The 16,511-nt window shown below is 40.7% G+C and overlaps 2 protein-coding genes across 5 annotated transcripts in view; one reads left to right on the top strand and one right to left on the bottom strand.

The window, feature by feature from the left end:
* TXNDC11 (thioredoxin domain containing 11) overlaps positions 1 to 7,253 on the top strand; it is a 30,847-nt gene extending 23,594 nt beyond the window's left edge. Inside the window, exons 9-13 of one of the 3 annotated variants that reach the window (XM_082772314.1) lie at positions 1,418 to 1,563; positions 2,455 to 2,564; positions 3,940 to 4,020; positions 4,823 to 5,477; positions 7,124 to 7,253. In XM_082772314.1, coding sequence (XP_082628440.1) covers positions 1,418 to 1,563; positions 2,455 to 2,564; positions 3,940 to 4,020; positions 4,823 to 5,444 — 959 coding nt within the window. In that variant the 3' untranslated portion in view covers positions 5,445 to 5,477; positions 7,124 to 7,253. Of the gene's footprint in view, positions 1 to 1,417; positions 1,564 to 2,454; positions 2,565 to 3,939; positions 4,021 to 4,822; positions 5,478 to 7,123 lie in introns of those variants that run through there. The other 2 variants (XM_082772315.1, XM_082772316.1) reach the window with 2 other exon arrangements.
* Positions 7,254 to 7,965: 712 nt separating this feature from the next.
* Positions 7,966 to 16,211, bottom strand: SNN (stannin). 2 transcript variants are annotated; one of them, XM_082772317.1, is made up of 2 exons: positions 16,149 to 16,211; positions 7,966 to 8,314 (listed from the first exon to the last, which is right to left on the bottom strand). In XM_082772317.1, exon 2 carries the CDS (start codon positions 8,246 to 8,248, stop codon positions 7,985 to 7,987), a length of 264 nt encoding a protein of 87 aa, XP_082628443.1. In that variant the 5' UTR covers positions 8,249 to 8,314; positions 16,149 to 16,211; the 3' UTR covers positions 7,966 to 7,984. The 2 variants fall into 2 exon arrangements, with proteins under 2 accessions (XP_082628443.1, XP_082628444.1); XM_082772318.1 differs by having other exon boundaries at positions 16,109 to 16,165.
* Between the last annotated feature and the right edge of the window lie 300 nt (positions 16,212 to 16,511).

Consider the following 16,511-nt stretch of genomic DNA (forward strand, 5'->3'; position numbering starts at 1 on the left):
CCACCCCCCCTGCCCCAAAAAGCATTATGGAGAAAAAAAAAAAGTTGGGGACCATAAATGGATGCTTAGGAGAAATTAAGATTTAGGTGAGGAGATAATAAATTTGCTTCCCCTTTGTGCTTTCAGTATTTTGTCTCAAACTATTTTCTGTTCACAGTATTTCCTGAGCAGGACAAGGGTTGCTCTGCTGAGTAGCACTCAGTAGATCTCTCTTCTGAGTTATTTGAACATCCAGAAACTTTTTTTCTCCCAAATATTTTGTCAAGGATTCATGTGATTTCTTTATTTTTTTATTATTATTTTATTTTACTGTATTTCAGTAAGCATCAGTTTACACAAAAACTTTGTGTTTACACAAATACGGATTTCAGGTTTTATAAATGGTTTCTAAAAATTCAGGAGTCTTCATGTCTTTTAATTAGTCCTGTCCAGTTATTATTTTATTATTTAATCATGCATACACATTCAAAATCCGGTGATCTAGAAGTATAAAAGCTGTATTTTGTTCTGGGGTGAGAGTTTCATTAATGCTGAATAGTAAATACCAAGAGCAATAGAGTTATATTTCAGAGATAAATATGATAATCTGGTGTTTTGTATGTATGTACAAAGGTGCTGTTTTTAGTTGGTCTGAGTTTTTGGACTGAGAATACCAGCACAAAACATTTCTATTAGATAAAATAATTATTTTTAGTGTACTTAATGCATCTTTTGCTTGATTACTGAATGTTCTTATTTTACAGTGCATAGGATAATGTTTATCTAAATTGAAAAAGTTTATATAGGTAGTATCTTGCAGAGATTTAGAGAATGTGTTCTAGGCTCCAAGTGGTATATCTGAAGGTAGTTTTGGAGCTTGTTGTAAATTTTTAGCACAGACCAACTACTGTTGAATATCTTGATATTAAAGAGGAAGTGGAATGAAGACAGCCACTAGTGAACTGAAGGTGGCCAGTCATACTGGCATGGGAATAGCACAGTTTTTCGTCTAAAGCAAAAGAATCATAGGGAAAGTAATTAAAAATAGTAAATGCAAACAAGTGTGGAATTAAGTAGAACCTTTAATATGAGGACTAAATAGTTTTATGCAGTATGGATAAAATGAAAGATAGTGAGAGGATACTGTTGTTGACTGAATAGGTGCATAGTTAGATTAGTAGGCAAAGGTTATTATTATAGTACATTGAACAGGAGTAGAAGTGAGATTAAAGATTAAAGAAGCAAATGAAAAGACTGAAATGAGCAAATGAAAAAAGTTTTATATTGTTTTCACATCAGTGGTGGCTGCTTGAGTTCTTACTAAACTCAAATAGTGACTTGAAACCAAGTTTAAATTGGAATTCAACAATTTGAGAGAAAATACAAAAGTAAAAACTGCCAAAATTGTGAATTAACTTTATGTATCAATTTATTTCAGAGAACTTCATAAAAAACTTCAGCGTTCTCTATAGCCCCTTGAAAAGGCATCTTGTTGATGACACTTCAGTCCGTTTTCGCATACAGCATGTAATCACTGAAGTGACTACCAGCACCTTTCATGATACTGTGCTTTCAAATGAAAAGGTACACCTCATTGCTGAAAGAATTCCTTGCAAATCATTGCTCACAATTTTGAAGAAGGGGACTCATTCTTTTTTCTTTCTCTTTTCTATAACTGTGCTTTGTCCTTGACTCGATTCCAGCACTCCCGTTTCCTTTATTCAGGTTTGAGATAACACTAAAGAACATTCTGATTTCTGGGTTTCATACCTGAAAATAAATAAATATACTACATTTTTTTCCTATGTATCACATTTTTTTAAACTTACTTAAAAATTTAAGCAAAGCAGATGTAATAGAAAAAAGAAAATGTGTTAAAACTAAAGTATTATTTGAAAACACACAGCAAAAAAATAAATAAAAAGTTTTCCAATCGCATTCCATGAAATTGTTTTATGTAAGATGTCTTGCTGAAGAGTAATTAATTTACTCTGATTTATTTAAAGATGTGATGTATGGATTAGTATCCCTTAGGTGTGAGAACTGCAGCAAATGTATACATCTGCAGTAATTGGCAGCCAGCAACCCTAATGCCTGCTTTGCTAGCTAGGTACCTACGCCTTTCTCCCCCCCAGGCCCCACAAAGTTTACAGTTGCTGTAAGATACATAAGAATTTAAGGTTGCAGAAGAATCGTGAGAAGTGTAAGAAGGTTTGATGCATTGTCATTTACAGGGATATAAACAGAGAAAATACAAAGAATTATTTATGGAAAGAGAATTTCCCAAGAAATTCTGTGTTAACCTGGGAGACAGAAGGCAGCATGAAATAGTTTATGATGTGCGTCAATGTTAGGATATAGTTTCCTTTCATGTTTTAAGGGTTCCAGTGAATTTAAATGTTGTGAATACTAATCCTTCTTTACCACAGATTAACCACAATAGGTAATCAAACTCTTCTCCATTTCATTTTCCAGAATGTCTTGCTGCTCTATTATGCACAGTGGTGCGGATTCTGTGCTTCTCTTAATCATATCTTTATTCAACTCGCTCGGCTTCTGCCTCCAGATAATTTCACTGTGGCAAGGTAAAAAAGACTCTAATCTCTCTACAATAATGCAAGTTCATTGAGGTCATTGGCCTAGAAAATAATTACTTTTTTCTCTCTACACTCTTGCAATACTTGATGTAAATGTTGTGTTTCATTTTTCTCTGAATGCATTATTTGGTTTTCCTCTGTATAAATTTGGTAGTTTTCAATCTCACTGTGGTATATCTGCAGTTCGGTTATAAGGAATTTTTAATCAGTGAGATTTTTCATGAAGTGAATAAAAGTGAATGAAGTGAATATTCATGAAGTTTAATTTGGGAAGTAAATCAGTAAAACAGCAGCAGAAAATCATTTTCACCTCTGATTATTTGTAGCAAAGAATTATATCCTGTAGTACTGTATTTGAGAAATTTTATATATATATATGCACATACTTATATTTTTTATACTTGTATTTTATATATACTTGTATATATTTATAATTGATACATATTACATGATTTTATTTAGCATTTCCAGGGCTTTACATGTTACAGTACAATTTAAACATTCTTATTCATGTATTTGATAATACATCAATACTTATAATCTCTGCTCCAATTGCATGCTTTGTTTTATTCTGACTGAATTTACTTCAGGTGGCAGCAAGACATATATTGGGAAAAATTAATTAAAAACCTGGAATTATTACCTGTTTATAATTACTGCTTTGTTCCCATAGATATAATGCTACTCTCAAACATGCATCCATTCTTTGTTGACTTTGAATTTCTGTTGTTTGGTCCACTATTTTTGTTGTAGTGTTACTTCTGTGATTGTCTTTTTTTTTATTTAATAATAAAATTATTGTAATAAGAATTTTATTTATAATCAAGGGAAACCTAAAAAAGCAGAGAAGAAAAAACACATAAGCAGTTGAACAAGTGCTTCATTCACAAAATCTTGTTTTCCTTTCTACATAGAGCTTTAGAAGAATTTAGAATGCATTTGTCCTCGGAAGAAGCAAAGTAATTTATTCTCCAAACCAGATATTTAAGGAAAATATTTGTGGAGTTGTATTGAGGAACAAATTACTGAAAAAGAAAAAATTCAGTAGCACGTTGAAGTTTGTAGGCAGGTCTGCCTGTTTCAGGGAAGTGTATACATAGTGATTGTGTACTTTAATTGCCAAGAGAGCAGTTGGAATACTGTACATATTTTTCTGGCAAAAAATTGTTAATCTGAGATTTATCATCTTGTATATTGGCAAATAATTTTGCTGATTCATTAGTGCAATATATTTTCAACATAACACATTCAAACTTACTTTCACAGTTACTTGCATTTCCCTCTTTGTAATCCCCAAAATGGTGTTTTAGGAAAAAAAAGATTGTTCATCTGCATGTTTCATCAGTGTGTCATTTCTTAACAGAATTGATATCACTCGAAATGATCTTCCATGGGAATTTATGACAGACCGTCTCCCAACTATTTTGTTTTTTCCGCATCACAGGTAATGTAATACTTTTCCTTATGGGTTTTGTACTTTAATTTTACTAAGTTATAATAACTATCTGACTGTAAGTCTTAGCAGAGAAAAAAAGAAACAGTAATTCTTCTTTATGTATATTCTAATAATTAAAAAGAAAAGACATGGATAGCTGATTTTATACGGTGAATACTCTCTCTGAAAGTCATTATTTATTTGTTTGCAAGTCTTTATGAACAGCAACATAATGGTTCTTTACTTAACTTTTCTTATTTGGATTTTATTATTATTATTATTTTGGCATGATCCAGGTGGATCATGTGGTTATGGGGGGGGGGGGGGATGAAGAAGAGAGAAGTGATGTAGATAGTGGTGCAACTTTTATCTAATCTCTTCAAATTGATACGCTAATAGATATCTTAAAGGATAATATGAATCTAACTTCAAAAAATGTGCATAGGATTTGGAAGACTTAGGTATTTTGTTCAACTTAAACATTCATTAATATCAGGTCACTGTGATCATCCATGTCCCAGAGTGATGATGTCATATGCAGTTCAAGGTGCTAAGATACAAGTATTTTAAATATGGATTAAGAGCAAAATCTGTTTCTTAAAATTCTTGCTCTCAGCCAAATATCCATCCAATGCAGAGATGCTTATAGCACATAAAAGGGTTCATATTAGTGCTATACCTTCATTATACAAGTTTAGGTTTCTCTTAATTGCTATATTAGCAAGATACTAAGTTTGAGTTGGACAGCAGATATTTAAATAAAGCTATCATTGTTTACGTACCTTTCTTAATATTAGTATGCCCTTTTTAGGAAGGAGCAAAGTATGAAGTTTCCAGAAGACTTCTCAGTTAACCTTCCTAATCTTCTTAAATTTATTTTACGTTACTCAAGTCTTTCTTCATCAGCACCCTGTACCAAAGAATGCTTACATAAAGAAACAGTTTTACAGCAAGGACACATCTTGCACTTAGAGAAAGAAATTCAGAAGTTAAGATCAGAGATCAGTGCTCTGCATCAAGCCCACAACCACCTCGAGGCACAGCTTTCTGAAGCAAAAAGAGAAGAACACCAAGTACAGCAGCAAAAACACATACTGGAAAAGCAGCACAAGACTCTGCAGCTCCACAGCGAGCAGTTACAAGCCACATTTGATCAGAAGAATCGGGAATTACTAGAAATGGCTGAAAAGCTTCAAGAATTGGCTGATGCATCAGAAAACCTCCTTAAGGAGAATACTTTACTAAGAATCCTGGTAGCATCAAGGGAAGGAAAGCTACAGCGCAAAGATGAAATTAACGAAGCCCTTCAGCCAGAGCAAAAGCTTTCTGATGACAACATATTGGTTTCAACAGCTACTGCCACATCAGAGGAAAAAAGAATTGATATTGATACTCTAGAAACAGAGCACAGTAGTAAAAACAGGACAGAATGATTTCTTTCACAAAGAAAAATGACACAGTATTGGGTAGGTATTTATGCAAATTTTATTGAAATTCATTGTAAATAAAGACTTCTTCCCCCACATGATCTAGAAAAAGAAAATCAAATGAAATATTTTTGTATACTTGAACAACTTATTAGCTACCCACATCTAAAGCAAAGAGTATGGAAAACTTTCTGCACTTTACTATTGCACTAACTTGCAAACACCTATCTGATAAAGATGCTGATGCTTAGGGGCAGCAGTGTAAAGCATCTGACTAAGGACCAGTTATTTTTCACCAGCTTTCTCTAATAACTGCTAGACGGAGAAAATAAGACCATTGATTTATACTTTTCCTTTAATTCCTGAAGATTGCCCTTTACTCTGCATTGTTTGCAGAATTAAAATGGAGATAATTTATCTGTATAATCAGTAAACTTGAATGGACAAAGTCATCTTGCTGTAGCTACTCTATTCAAGAACTTCAGCACTTTGTGTCACTTTTGTACACTAATTATGTCTTGAAACCTGCAAGAGCAGAACTGTGTGAACTGTTATCTAGTGAACCAAAACTAAAGAAAAATCTTATTGATTTAACCCTTTTTCTCCTTGCTTTTTAGGATTTATACAATACAGCAATCTTAAGTGTGTGGGTCTGGCTACACATGCAAGCCTCCTGACACTAGTATATTAAGCATGTGCCAAGGCAAGAACTGCCCTTTGGTATAGCCTATAGTATACTCTAGTGGTAATTCCAGGAGCTTTTCACTGCTGTCAGTATTAGTTTTTGCTTCAAATTTGAGTCTTCAATTAAGAAATCAGAAGCCAAATGCAGCACTAAAAATGCAAGACAACATCTTACTCTAGAAGAAAGGGGTATGACCTTACTGAGTAGGCCACTGTTGTCTTATATCCAGTTGCACAATTCTCAAGTAAGCTCGCAAGGCACCTCTTAACTGAGTTATGCCATACATACAGGGGCAAGAAGCAAAAGTAACTTCCAAGGGAGCTGGAATTTGAATTTCATTATTTGTAGCATATTTTAGGAAACAGGTCTTCACAGTAAACTTTTTGGTCCTAGGCAATCAAGTGTTTAAAATCCAGACTAGGCACAAGCAGGCTACGTATAAAGTAGCTTCATATAAAATAGTTCATAAAGAAGCTGCGTATGAAGTAGTTTAGGGGCTAGAGTTAAGTTGAACCAGGCTTCAAAGCATGTGTACCTACTCAACAGTCTGAGAGTAGGCAAGCTGGCCTTGGTGGTTTAGTGCTGTCCCTTCTCTTCTCCAAGTATTTAATACATCTTTTTACAGTTTCTATAGCACAATTTCCTCCACAGAGCAGGAAGTGAAAGAGATATCCTATCCTTACATGAAAGTGCTTCCCAGCTAGTAGTATGAAGACACCCCCAAACTGAAAAGCAGTCCTGCTTCCCTGTATCAATCCTAGACAAACTAATGTTAAAACTTTTATCTTGTAGTAGTTGAGCTAAGCCACAAGTTATCTACAAGATACACAAATTGAATTCTGTAGTTGATCACTTGTCTTTAGACTAAAAAGCCTTTTTACAAACAGACTCCTAACGTTTTGTTTACATACACCTGAATTGCTAAGTACACAAACAGACCTTCTAGGAAAAAAATAGGTAAGTTACATTTATAAGTTTTAATAAGTAACTGCTTCTGCAGTTTCAGCATGCAGACAGAAGAGAAGACCCTGCTCTACTGCCACTTCAAACTCCTGGAAACCTTCTGGACCATCCCTGAGGGTTCAGTATCCATCATCAGTTCCCAGTTCCGTCAAAATGGCAGTTTCCTCACAGTAGCTACATGGTTAGAGAGAGCTCAGTTCTAGCAGCCAAAAGCTTAGCCTATGCCTAGCTGCAACTGAAGGAAACCGTTTCCTTTCTTGTAGCTCCTGTGTTTCTTCCCTCAGCATATTACTGTCAGGTTATACCTGCTTTTCAAACAAGGTATTCTACCTTCTTTTCAACATTCTGTACTAGTCCAGTGAACTGCTGAAGTTCTGGCTCTATGGCTGTGCACTCAGAAGTTAATAGCAGAAGCAAGTTTTAACTGCAGATCTGGTTTTGAAGGTCTGGATTCCACCTACAGTCCTCTTGTGTTACATACTATTTCACCATACTATTCTCATGTGCTGTGGAGCACAAAGCAAAAAGCTTCTGGCAGCCTATTTACCGTTCACAGTTGTAAAGTAGTTCACATTACAGTAGTAGCTCCATCAAAATAGGCTCAGCTAAACATTCAAGTAACAAAAAGATGCTATTAGTCTCTTCACTCAAAGATATCCTGGTGTCCATTGCCAGCAATGGACTTTATGCCAGGTGAGTCAGCTCTTGTCACAGAAGTAGGATACACAATTGACACAAAGAGCAACTTCACAGTGCATGCAGTTGCAATGAAAGCTTATTTAAGCCTCATCAGGGTGTTTTCTGATGAGTAATGTGCACGTGACCAAGTTCTTCACAGTATAGATTCTTCTGCTGGTTACACATATAAGCACAGTCCACATACAGGTATTGCTCCAAGTTAGCTATGTACTTCTGTGCTGTTTGGAGTTAGCTTTGCTTTCCTCTCTACGCAAGGTCCTTTAGCGGAGTACTGCACAAGAAGAAAGGGCTCTTTGGTTTCTCCTTCACCCACGATGCTTTCCTCATCTTCAGACTGGCTGATCCTCTGCAGACGCAAGTAACACCAGCAGCCCAGTATCAAGGCACCAAGAGCTGCAATAGCAATCAAAATAACAATGACAGTCACCACTCCTGTGCTGGGGCTGTGATCCATAATAGACATGGTCAGTATTTTGGATTTCAGACTTCTTGAGGAAGATTCTGCTGTCCTCACTGTATCTTCAAATTCCTGCAGTGGAAAAAAAAAAAAAAAAAAAAAAAAAAGAAATACTTAATGCACTTGTTCAGCTTCACCATAATCAGAAATATTACAATTATGGTTGGTATCCTCTCTGTGATGATACATGACCCTCCTGAATTCAGTGCTTCACGCTTCTGCATATACACTTACTTTAAGATGTTTCTTTACAACTTGCCTTTGAACATGTAGATGTCTACGCTGAACTAAAGCAAACAAGAGCTAAACGTGGGTTCAACTTGACCTGCTTTCAAGATGCCCACGAGTAAGAATTTTTTTCTAAGAGAAGATGAGAAAAGATACTGAGGCATCTTAGGATCAGGTGGTTCTGAGACAGTACAGTCCATATCAAGTTTTAATCATAACTCAACCAAGTTTTTACAAACATTGAAGTCACTAGGCAGAGTTCAGCAAACCCAGCACTCATATCAAGGATATACCTAGATTTACATAGCAAATTATATATATTTTTGCCAGTGATGGAAGCTGTAGAGTTTAGCATGAAGAGATTTAAGACTATTTAATACAAATACTAAATCATGGTCGACTCTCAAATCCATGACAAGATAGTAATTTGGCTACCTTACCTTTTTGTAAAGAACCTTACAGAAACAGTACATCTAACTGACAGAAGTCTGGCACTTTAAATTTCTAATGTACGACATCTTCCTAATGCACAAACAGTTCCAGGACTGGTAAATTGCAAAATTAATTCTAATGCTAATGGATTACTACAAACCCATCCATAACACTGGTCTGTTTAGAAGGGTTGAGTACATGGTAATTAATTGGTTGTTCACTGAGCTGGTAAAAAACAAATATAGCTTTAAATACATTTTTTGTAAGAAGCAGGTAAAGCTAGATTTATTGAAGACTTCAGTAAATCTAAGGGGAAAATTATTATTACAAGCTTCTGCTCCTCCTTAGTGGCTTTCAAATAGCAAGAGCAAGGTGGCATGTTAGAAATGAAGCTGAAATAGGAACAGAGGCAGGAAAATGGGAGAGGAAGAGCTGCAAGACTTTCATAGTCTGCCACAGTTCCAGCAAGCAGCAGACGTTTTCCATACGCTTTTGTCTACTTCCACTTCTGAATTCATGGTATTTTAAGGAGTCATATGGGCCTTTCCTTTTAAATTTAAGGTTACTGTTAACAAAGTTGGCAGTTTTGGGTTTCTCTACTTCAACTGGGTTCGTTACTTTTTCTTTCCTGCTACCTTCTCTTCAACAGTACAGGAATTCACGGGAGACTTTTTAGAGGTTGGAGCCAGTTACGATGTGGGAACTGCTGTAGGAATTAGGGCTCAAAGTCACGATTTCAGGTACAGCAGGTACAGTCCCGAAAGGCTCTAGGGTCTGCTGCAAGTACAGAACAGCAGTGCCTGCATTCATTTGTGTGTAGGCACTGACTGGTGTTGGATTAACTAGTTTCTTCTGGCTGCAATAAATGCTGGTCTGCTGAGGGTCACATACCTGTACAAATGCTGAACAGACTCTTCCCCACCATCCCTGTTGCACCCAGCTGCAGTATCAGCTCCTGCATGCAAGCCCCCTCACAGGTCAGTCTCACCCAGCCTTAGGTCAGAACCCACAGGCTGTGTGCAGTACCTTGGATTCTCATCATGACAGAGTCAAGGCAATTACATCACACCTTCACCAACAGCACTTAAGCCAGAGAAGCCCCTAACCTCTCGTGGAATGGCAGAGCCACGCACACCACGCAGCTACTTCATCCACAAGAGAAATCCAGTACGAGCATTATTAGGGCCCAGTGACTCAGAACTAACTTGCACACACTGATTGTGTTTCCAGCCCTATGAACTACTGCAGCCAGTAGCATACCTGACAGCAGCAAGTCCAGCAGACTCAATTTTCTCCAATTAGAAAATCAACTACCACTCACACCCAACCATACCACATATCAGCAACAGCAGAACTATGCCCACTGCAGCCAGACAAGGTGTGTAATTTTTGTCAGGATCATCTTGGTTTTGCAACACTATAAACTCTGCTTAATCAACACCAGGAAAACAGCTAAGGGTGAGTCAGGGTGGCTTTCATGAGTTAGTTTTCCTCAGGGCATGTCTGAACTGCAGCACTATTTGATCTAGCCACACCAGCACAGCATCAGCACAAATGATTTAGTCTGCTTCTCACGTAGGCACATGAAGCCCTGTCCCACAGCTCACAGGGCTGCTAGCAGCAGTGACAGCCTACTGAGTGCTGTTTGGTGTGGCACATACCTTTACATCAGAAGTAAAGAGTTACTGGTACCTAGAAAATAGCTTTTAACACTGAGAAGTCCAAGAGCCAATGTTCTACCGTGAGCCAGCACTGTGCCCTTGTGGCCAAGAGGGCTAATGGGATCCTGGCGTGCATTAAAAGGAGCATGGCCAGCAGGTCAAGGGAGGAGATCCTCCCCCTCTACTCTGCCCTGGTCAGGCCTCACCTGGAGTACTGTGTCCAGTTCTGGGCTCCCCGGTACAAGGAAGACAGGGATCTCCTGGAAAGAGTCCAGCGGAGGGCCACAAAGATGATACGGGGCCTGGAGCATCTTCCGTATGAAGAAAGGCTGAGAGACCTGGGTCTGTTCAGCCTGGAGAAGAGAAGACTGAGAGGGATCTTCTCAGTGTATATACATATCTGAGGGGTGGGGGACAGAAGGATGTAGCCAACCTCTTCTCAGTGGTTTGTGGGGATAGGACAAGGGGCAATGGCTGTAAGTTAGAGCACAGGAAGTTCTGCACTGACATGCGAAAGAACTTCACGGTGAGGGTGACGGAGCATTGGAACAGGCTGCCTAGGGAGGTTGTGGAGTCTCCTTCTCTGGAGATATTTAAAGCCTGTCTGGATGCCTACCTGGGCAGCCTGTTCTGAGGAACCTGCTTTGGCAGGGGGGTTGGACCCGATGATCTTTCGAGGTCCCTTCCAACCCCTACAGTTCTGTGATTCCATGTTAGGTCCAGATAACAGAGAACCCACACCTATGCACACTGTAAGAAGACATTTCTCCATCCCCCTCTGTGACACAGCTGCAAACTGCAGTGGTCCCAGTTCACCATAGATAATGGAGACCTAGGCATAGTAGTTTGTGAAACTGTGCTTGAGTCTCCCTCAAGTAGGAACCTAAGCTCTTCTGTAATGGGGAAGAACTGTCTTGAGACAAGGTTCTCTCTCCCTTACCAGGTTATACACTGGGCTCTTGCTATTCCCATTTCTTTTGGGATCCCCAGGAGCACAGCTGGCCCGGAAGGCCTACTGCCCAGGAAGGTTCTTCTGAACCAAGTATACACAGTAGCAACTCAGAAGTTCTGAGATGTAAGCATTTATTGGTGTTGGGTTAAATATATATATATATATATATATATATATTACTATTCCTGGACATCTGTTTAACACCACAGTTATGGCTTCATAGCGCCGCTACTGCTTGAGGTTGTGAGGCAGTTTAACCCCTACTTCCACCTTCTGAGTAAGAAGGTGTTTCAGATCAGTCCTCTCCAGCTGTCCTGTTCTTCAGCAGGCACTGGAAAGGACCTTGCAGGCCCACATGTGGGTACTGGCAACTCCTGCACAGCTGCTGCTTCCAGCAAGTGAGACACTATAGCAGCTGACAGCCAGGAGCATAAGTAGGGAGCTTCACGGTGCAGAGCTGGCCAGGAAGAACGTGCTGATTACTGCGGGTGTGACAGCTTTGTTTTGTTGTCCCCTGCTCTAACAAGTCAACTCAGCTTAGTCATGACAGCTCCTTTAATAAATTCACACAGAACCTTAAACAGAAGGACAGGTTTTAAAACTGGGAGATTATCATTTCTTGTAGAGAAGCCCTACTCCTAACTCGGGCCCTTAGACTAAAAGGATGAGCCTAACAAATATTCTTCATTGCACCTAGCATGGGGTTGATCATTTGTATTTAGTATCACCACCTAACCAGACAAGCCAAACGTTAACAGTAGCAGACAGAACAAACTTGCAGGACTCATCTCTCAGGCAAGTGAACTCTCACTCTGTTTACACTAGAAAGTTAATTCTAGCTGGCTTAGGCTCTCCTGTGTGTCAAGTGATATTGCTTTGATGTGGCAAGGTAGAAGGTGTTGGAGATGGAGAACTAGGACCTACAGGATGCAGTTGGATGTCCATCCAGATGGACAGATCTTTATTATTTTAAATTAACTGCTTTTATATTTGATCAAAGGGACTCAGATTGCCTGAATTCTTAAACTCTGGAACAAAGAAGGGCACAACTTCCTCCAAATGCACTACCCAGTGAGTTTCATTTTCTAGGCACAGAAGTAAGTCTGATCTCACGTTCATGCTGTCAGGATTATCAGGTTGCATCAAGAAGCCCTTTCTAGCTTCTATTCAGAAAGCTCCTGATGTCTTTGCACCATACTATAGCTAATACTAAGAGCTACAGGAGAAAACAAGACTAGATGTCTTCAGAAAGATGACTGCATGGACGTTCACCCTCTAGCAAAAGGACAACCAGATAAAATTCAAGGTCACTTTCTCAAAGCACTTCAACTCCTACTTCTCAGTGAGAAAGCATAGTAGTCATTCTTTCTGCAGGCATATCCTCTCCTTTCCACTCAGGGAGCCTGGAGCCAGCACCCTATGTGTCAGATATTAAGCAACTGTACAGCTTTACAACAGCACAAACAGCTCATTAATGGTGCACAGTAGTAACTGGGATGACAGCAGCTTCTAATTTTTTGATTAATTTTTTTTTTTCCTGATTGTTTGAAACTGAATTATCAGAAGCTGATAAAATAAAGACAGTGCTCTGGCATTAGCTACTGTTGTTAATTCATGCTGAAGTTGTTCTTGCTTTAGGTCAATGTCTAGAGCTAGAGCTCTCCTGCAGCCTTAATTCTGCCTTCAGCTTGGTACATGCACACACTGCAACCACACTGGTAAGAACTACCAGGGCAACCTTTGGGTTGGGTTGTTCTTGAGATGCAGAACTCACAGCTCACCACCAGCAATTGACTGAAATAGAGATTAAGCTGTCTTCAGAGTTCATTTCTCTCCTGGAAAAATACTGCATTCTGTTGATCCTCTTAAATTGATCCTAAAGGAGATTACAACGAGCTTTAAGGCTCACTTTGAAAGCATACCTGAGCTAAAGAGACCTATAAGTATACCAGGAGCAGCACTGACTTCATCCACCACTTTTACTGTAAGATATTAAAAGATGTAAATTTCTGATCTTCAAAGGAATTGTTAGCAACATTTGTATGTATTTGGTGGCACTTCTAGAGCTACATCCATCTCTTCCCGCCCTACTTGCCATCAAAGGACACATCTAAGCACATTTACTCATTAGTAAGATTGGTCAGATTCCCTGGTGGGAACTGCAAATAGCCTATCTCAGTTCCTACAGCAGTCAAGCAGTGAAAACATCAGGTATAAGCCATTTTTCTAGAAGTAACAGCTTTTTTTTTTCTCCAGCTAATGCCAGCTTCCACTCACAATTCCATTTGTGAAGTTTTATTACCCAATCCTAAAGCTCTAAGTAAAGGACAAACAGCAAACCAATTTAAATTGCAGAAGGCTGCTGGAGGACAGATTCTATGAGGCTGGCAGTAGTTTCTAAACAAAGTTTTTTTTATGACTGTAGGCATTCTGCTGCTAAGTTAGCTGTGGTTAATACCAGCACGCATGCACATGAAGAGAAATACTGCTACGGTAACAGCCAAAGCTATAGGAAGAGGCTTCAAAAGGCAATCTACTAGAGTTCACCCAAACAGAACACTCAAAATCCTCAAGCAACAATTGCACCTTAAGCTTGTTAAGTGTTTTTAAAAAGATACTTTTGGCAAAATACCACAAGGAATAATGCAAGTTAAATGAGATAGGCAAAAAGGTATGAGAATAGAACTACCACCCTGACTTTAGCTTAGAAATGGATACGTAATAACTACTGCTTAGTTAAAAAGCCTCCATGCTAAAATCTTTGCAGGAAAGTAACAGCAGCTTGCAGTAGATGCTACTAACTGAAAAACACTTCCTCTTGTATGTGCAAGGAAGATTACTTTTAAGGAATGCTGTATGCTCATCACAAGAGCATCCTCGTTACCAGTGGAACAAGGAGGGAAAAAGCCTCAGGGGAGATCCAAAATGTAATTCTGGCATTGGCACACAAGTGCACCCAGCACTCACATTACGCAGCCTCGGAAAGCTAGAAGCCTTCATAGTGCAGAAGCTGTCAGCCTTTACTACTGCCAGAGAAACTGTGGGACCACTGTTATTCTCAATCAACTCTAGTTTAATGCCCTCTCTTTCTGATAAAGCCAAATTGCACTGCACAAAGCGAGGCTTGGCTGGAGGCTGTTTTTGAAGGAGCTGTTCAGTGGAAACCTTCAGTGCAAGTCTCCTGCCACAACCCTTGTTCCACTTGTTATGAAGAATAAAAGAGCAGGAAAGCCTTAAAAAAGGCTTTTCTGTAGCCAATTCATTACAGATAGGCTTTACTGTCCAGGACAGTTTTCCAACAACTTAGCAATGAAGCAACAGTTAGAAACACTAGACCTAGCATGATTGCCTGGAACTGCAGTTAGTCTCCACATGAGGTAAAACAGTACCTTACACTTAATCAAGAATTACTTTCAGAGCTTTTACACTAAGTTAAACTACAGTGCAGTTAGTGTTTTACATGAGACAGCAAGATGAAGAGAGGGCAGAGCAGGCCAGTGAGTTTCCCAGGTACAGCCACACAACTTCAAAAGCACACAGACACTCTCAGCAGCACAGCAAGGGGAATGGGTTTATGCTGTAACAGCCTGTCAGGCAAGAGATCCAGTTTATGGAGAACTAGCAGCAGGTTTCTACTGGTAAGATCACACCTGCCTCCAAGGCAGTTGCCTGGCAAAGCTTCTGTCACACTTTGGACTTTGTCAGTCACAGCCACACACAGCTCTGATGAGGGGCCTGTTCAGACAAGATAACAGGGTCGCTTCTGACAGGTGGTTATCAGAAATAATGTGCTATGTATACCCTGTCTTATAGCATAATTCCCAATATATTAGAAAACTTGCTGAAGCAACAACATTAAGTTTACTGATAAAACCCTTTTTTAACTTACACAATTGAGTGAGTGCTCAGGATATATGTATTTTAATGGCTTTGTCCAACAGCAGCTAGCTTGTTCCTGTTTATTACTGATAATTAAGCAGTTTTGCTCGATTATACTCTGTTCACAGACTGAAAGCAACACCAAACCCTGCCATGTACCAGCACCAAGTAGCTCAATAGCTCGGGCTCTTAGTCCTGCGCTCCGGGTTTTCACCTCAGCTCACAGGAAAAGCGAAGGTGAGGCCGCCCTGCGCCTGGCCTGGCCGCTTTCATCCCCCCGGAGGGAGGGGCTGCACAGCTCCCTGCACGTCCCAGATGCCTTGGGCTCCCTTCCCAGAGGGATGTCCCCGCTCCTGGCAGCCCGGCCAGACGGAGGGGACAACCCACGCTCCCCTACCCGACGTGAGGTCGGCACGGGGCGCTCCCACCCCTGCTGCCCACCCATGGGCCGCATCCTCCCCGCAGCAGGCAGCACACGGGGCCGCGGAAGGCACAGCCGGCCCTGCCGGCGGCTCCGGGGCCCGGCCCCGCGACTCCGGCCCACGGCAGCGCACAGCTAAAGCGCCCAGCAGCCGGGGGCTCGGCAGGGCCGCCCCGGGCACCCCGCCGTCTACTCTCACATACAAAGAGCGGCCCTAGGGGACCGCAGCGAACCCCGCCCACACCCCCACCCGGAGCCCTTCCCTCAGCAGCGGCGGCGCCGCGCGGCCTCACCCGCCGCTTTTGTGTCGGGACAGAAACCCCAGCCCCTCACCGTCGCTTTGATCCGGCCCCGCCGCAGCCTACGGCGCTCCTACCGACGCCACCTCAGGCGCGACGGCCGTTTCCCCGCCCGCGCCGCCTTCTAGTGGGGCCGGGCAGCGCCGCGCCTCGGCCAATGGGCGCCTCGACGGGCAGGGCCGGGGCTCGGCCCTTCCCTCTGCTCCTCTCCTCCCTTCTCTTGTCTCTCCTCCCCAGCAACGGTGGCGGCCACACCGTCCCCTAGAGAGCCGTCCGGGCAGGGCCGGTGATGCCCGAGGAGGAGGAGGAGAAAGAAGAAGAAGAAGAAGAAGAAGAAGAAGAAGAAGAAGAAGAAGAAGAAGAAGAAGAAGAAGAAGAAGAAGAAGAAGGCGGCTGA

Source organism: Aythya marila, assembly GCF_965140915.1.
Source record: "Aythya marila genome assembly, chromosome: 15".
In the NCBI taxonomy this organism is placed as follows: Eukaryota; Metazoa; Chordata; class Aves; order Anseriformes; family Anatidae; genus Aythya; species Aythya marila.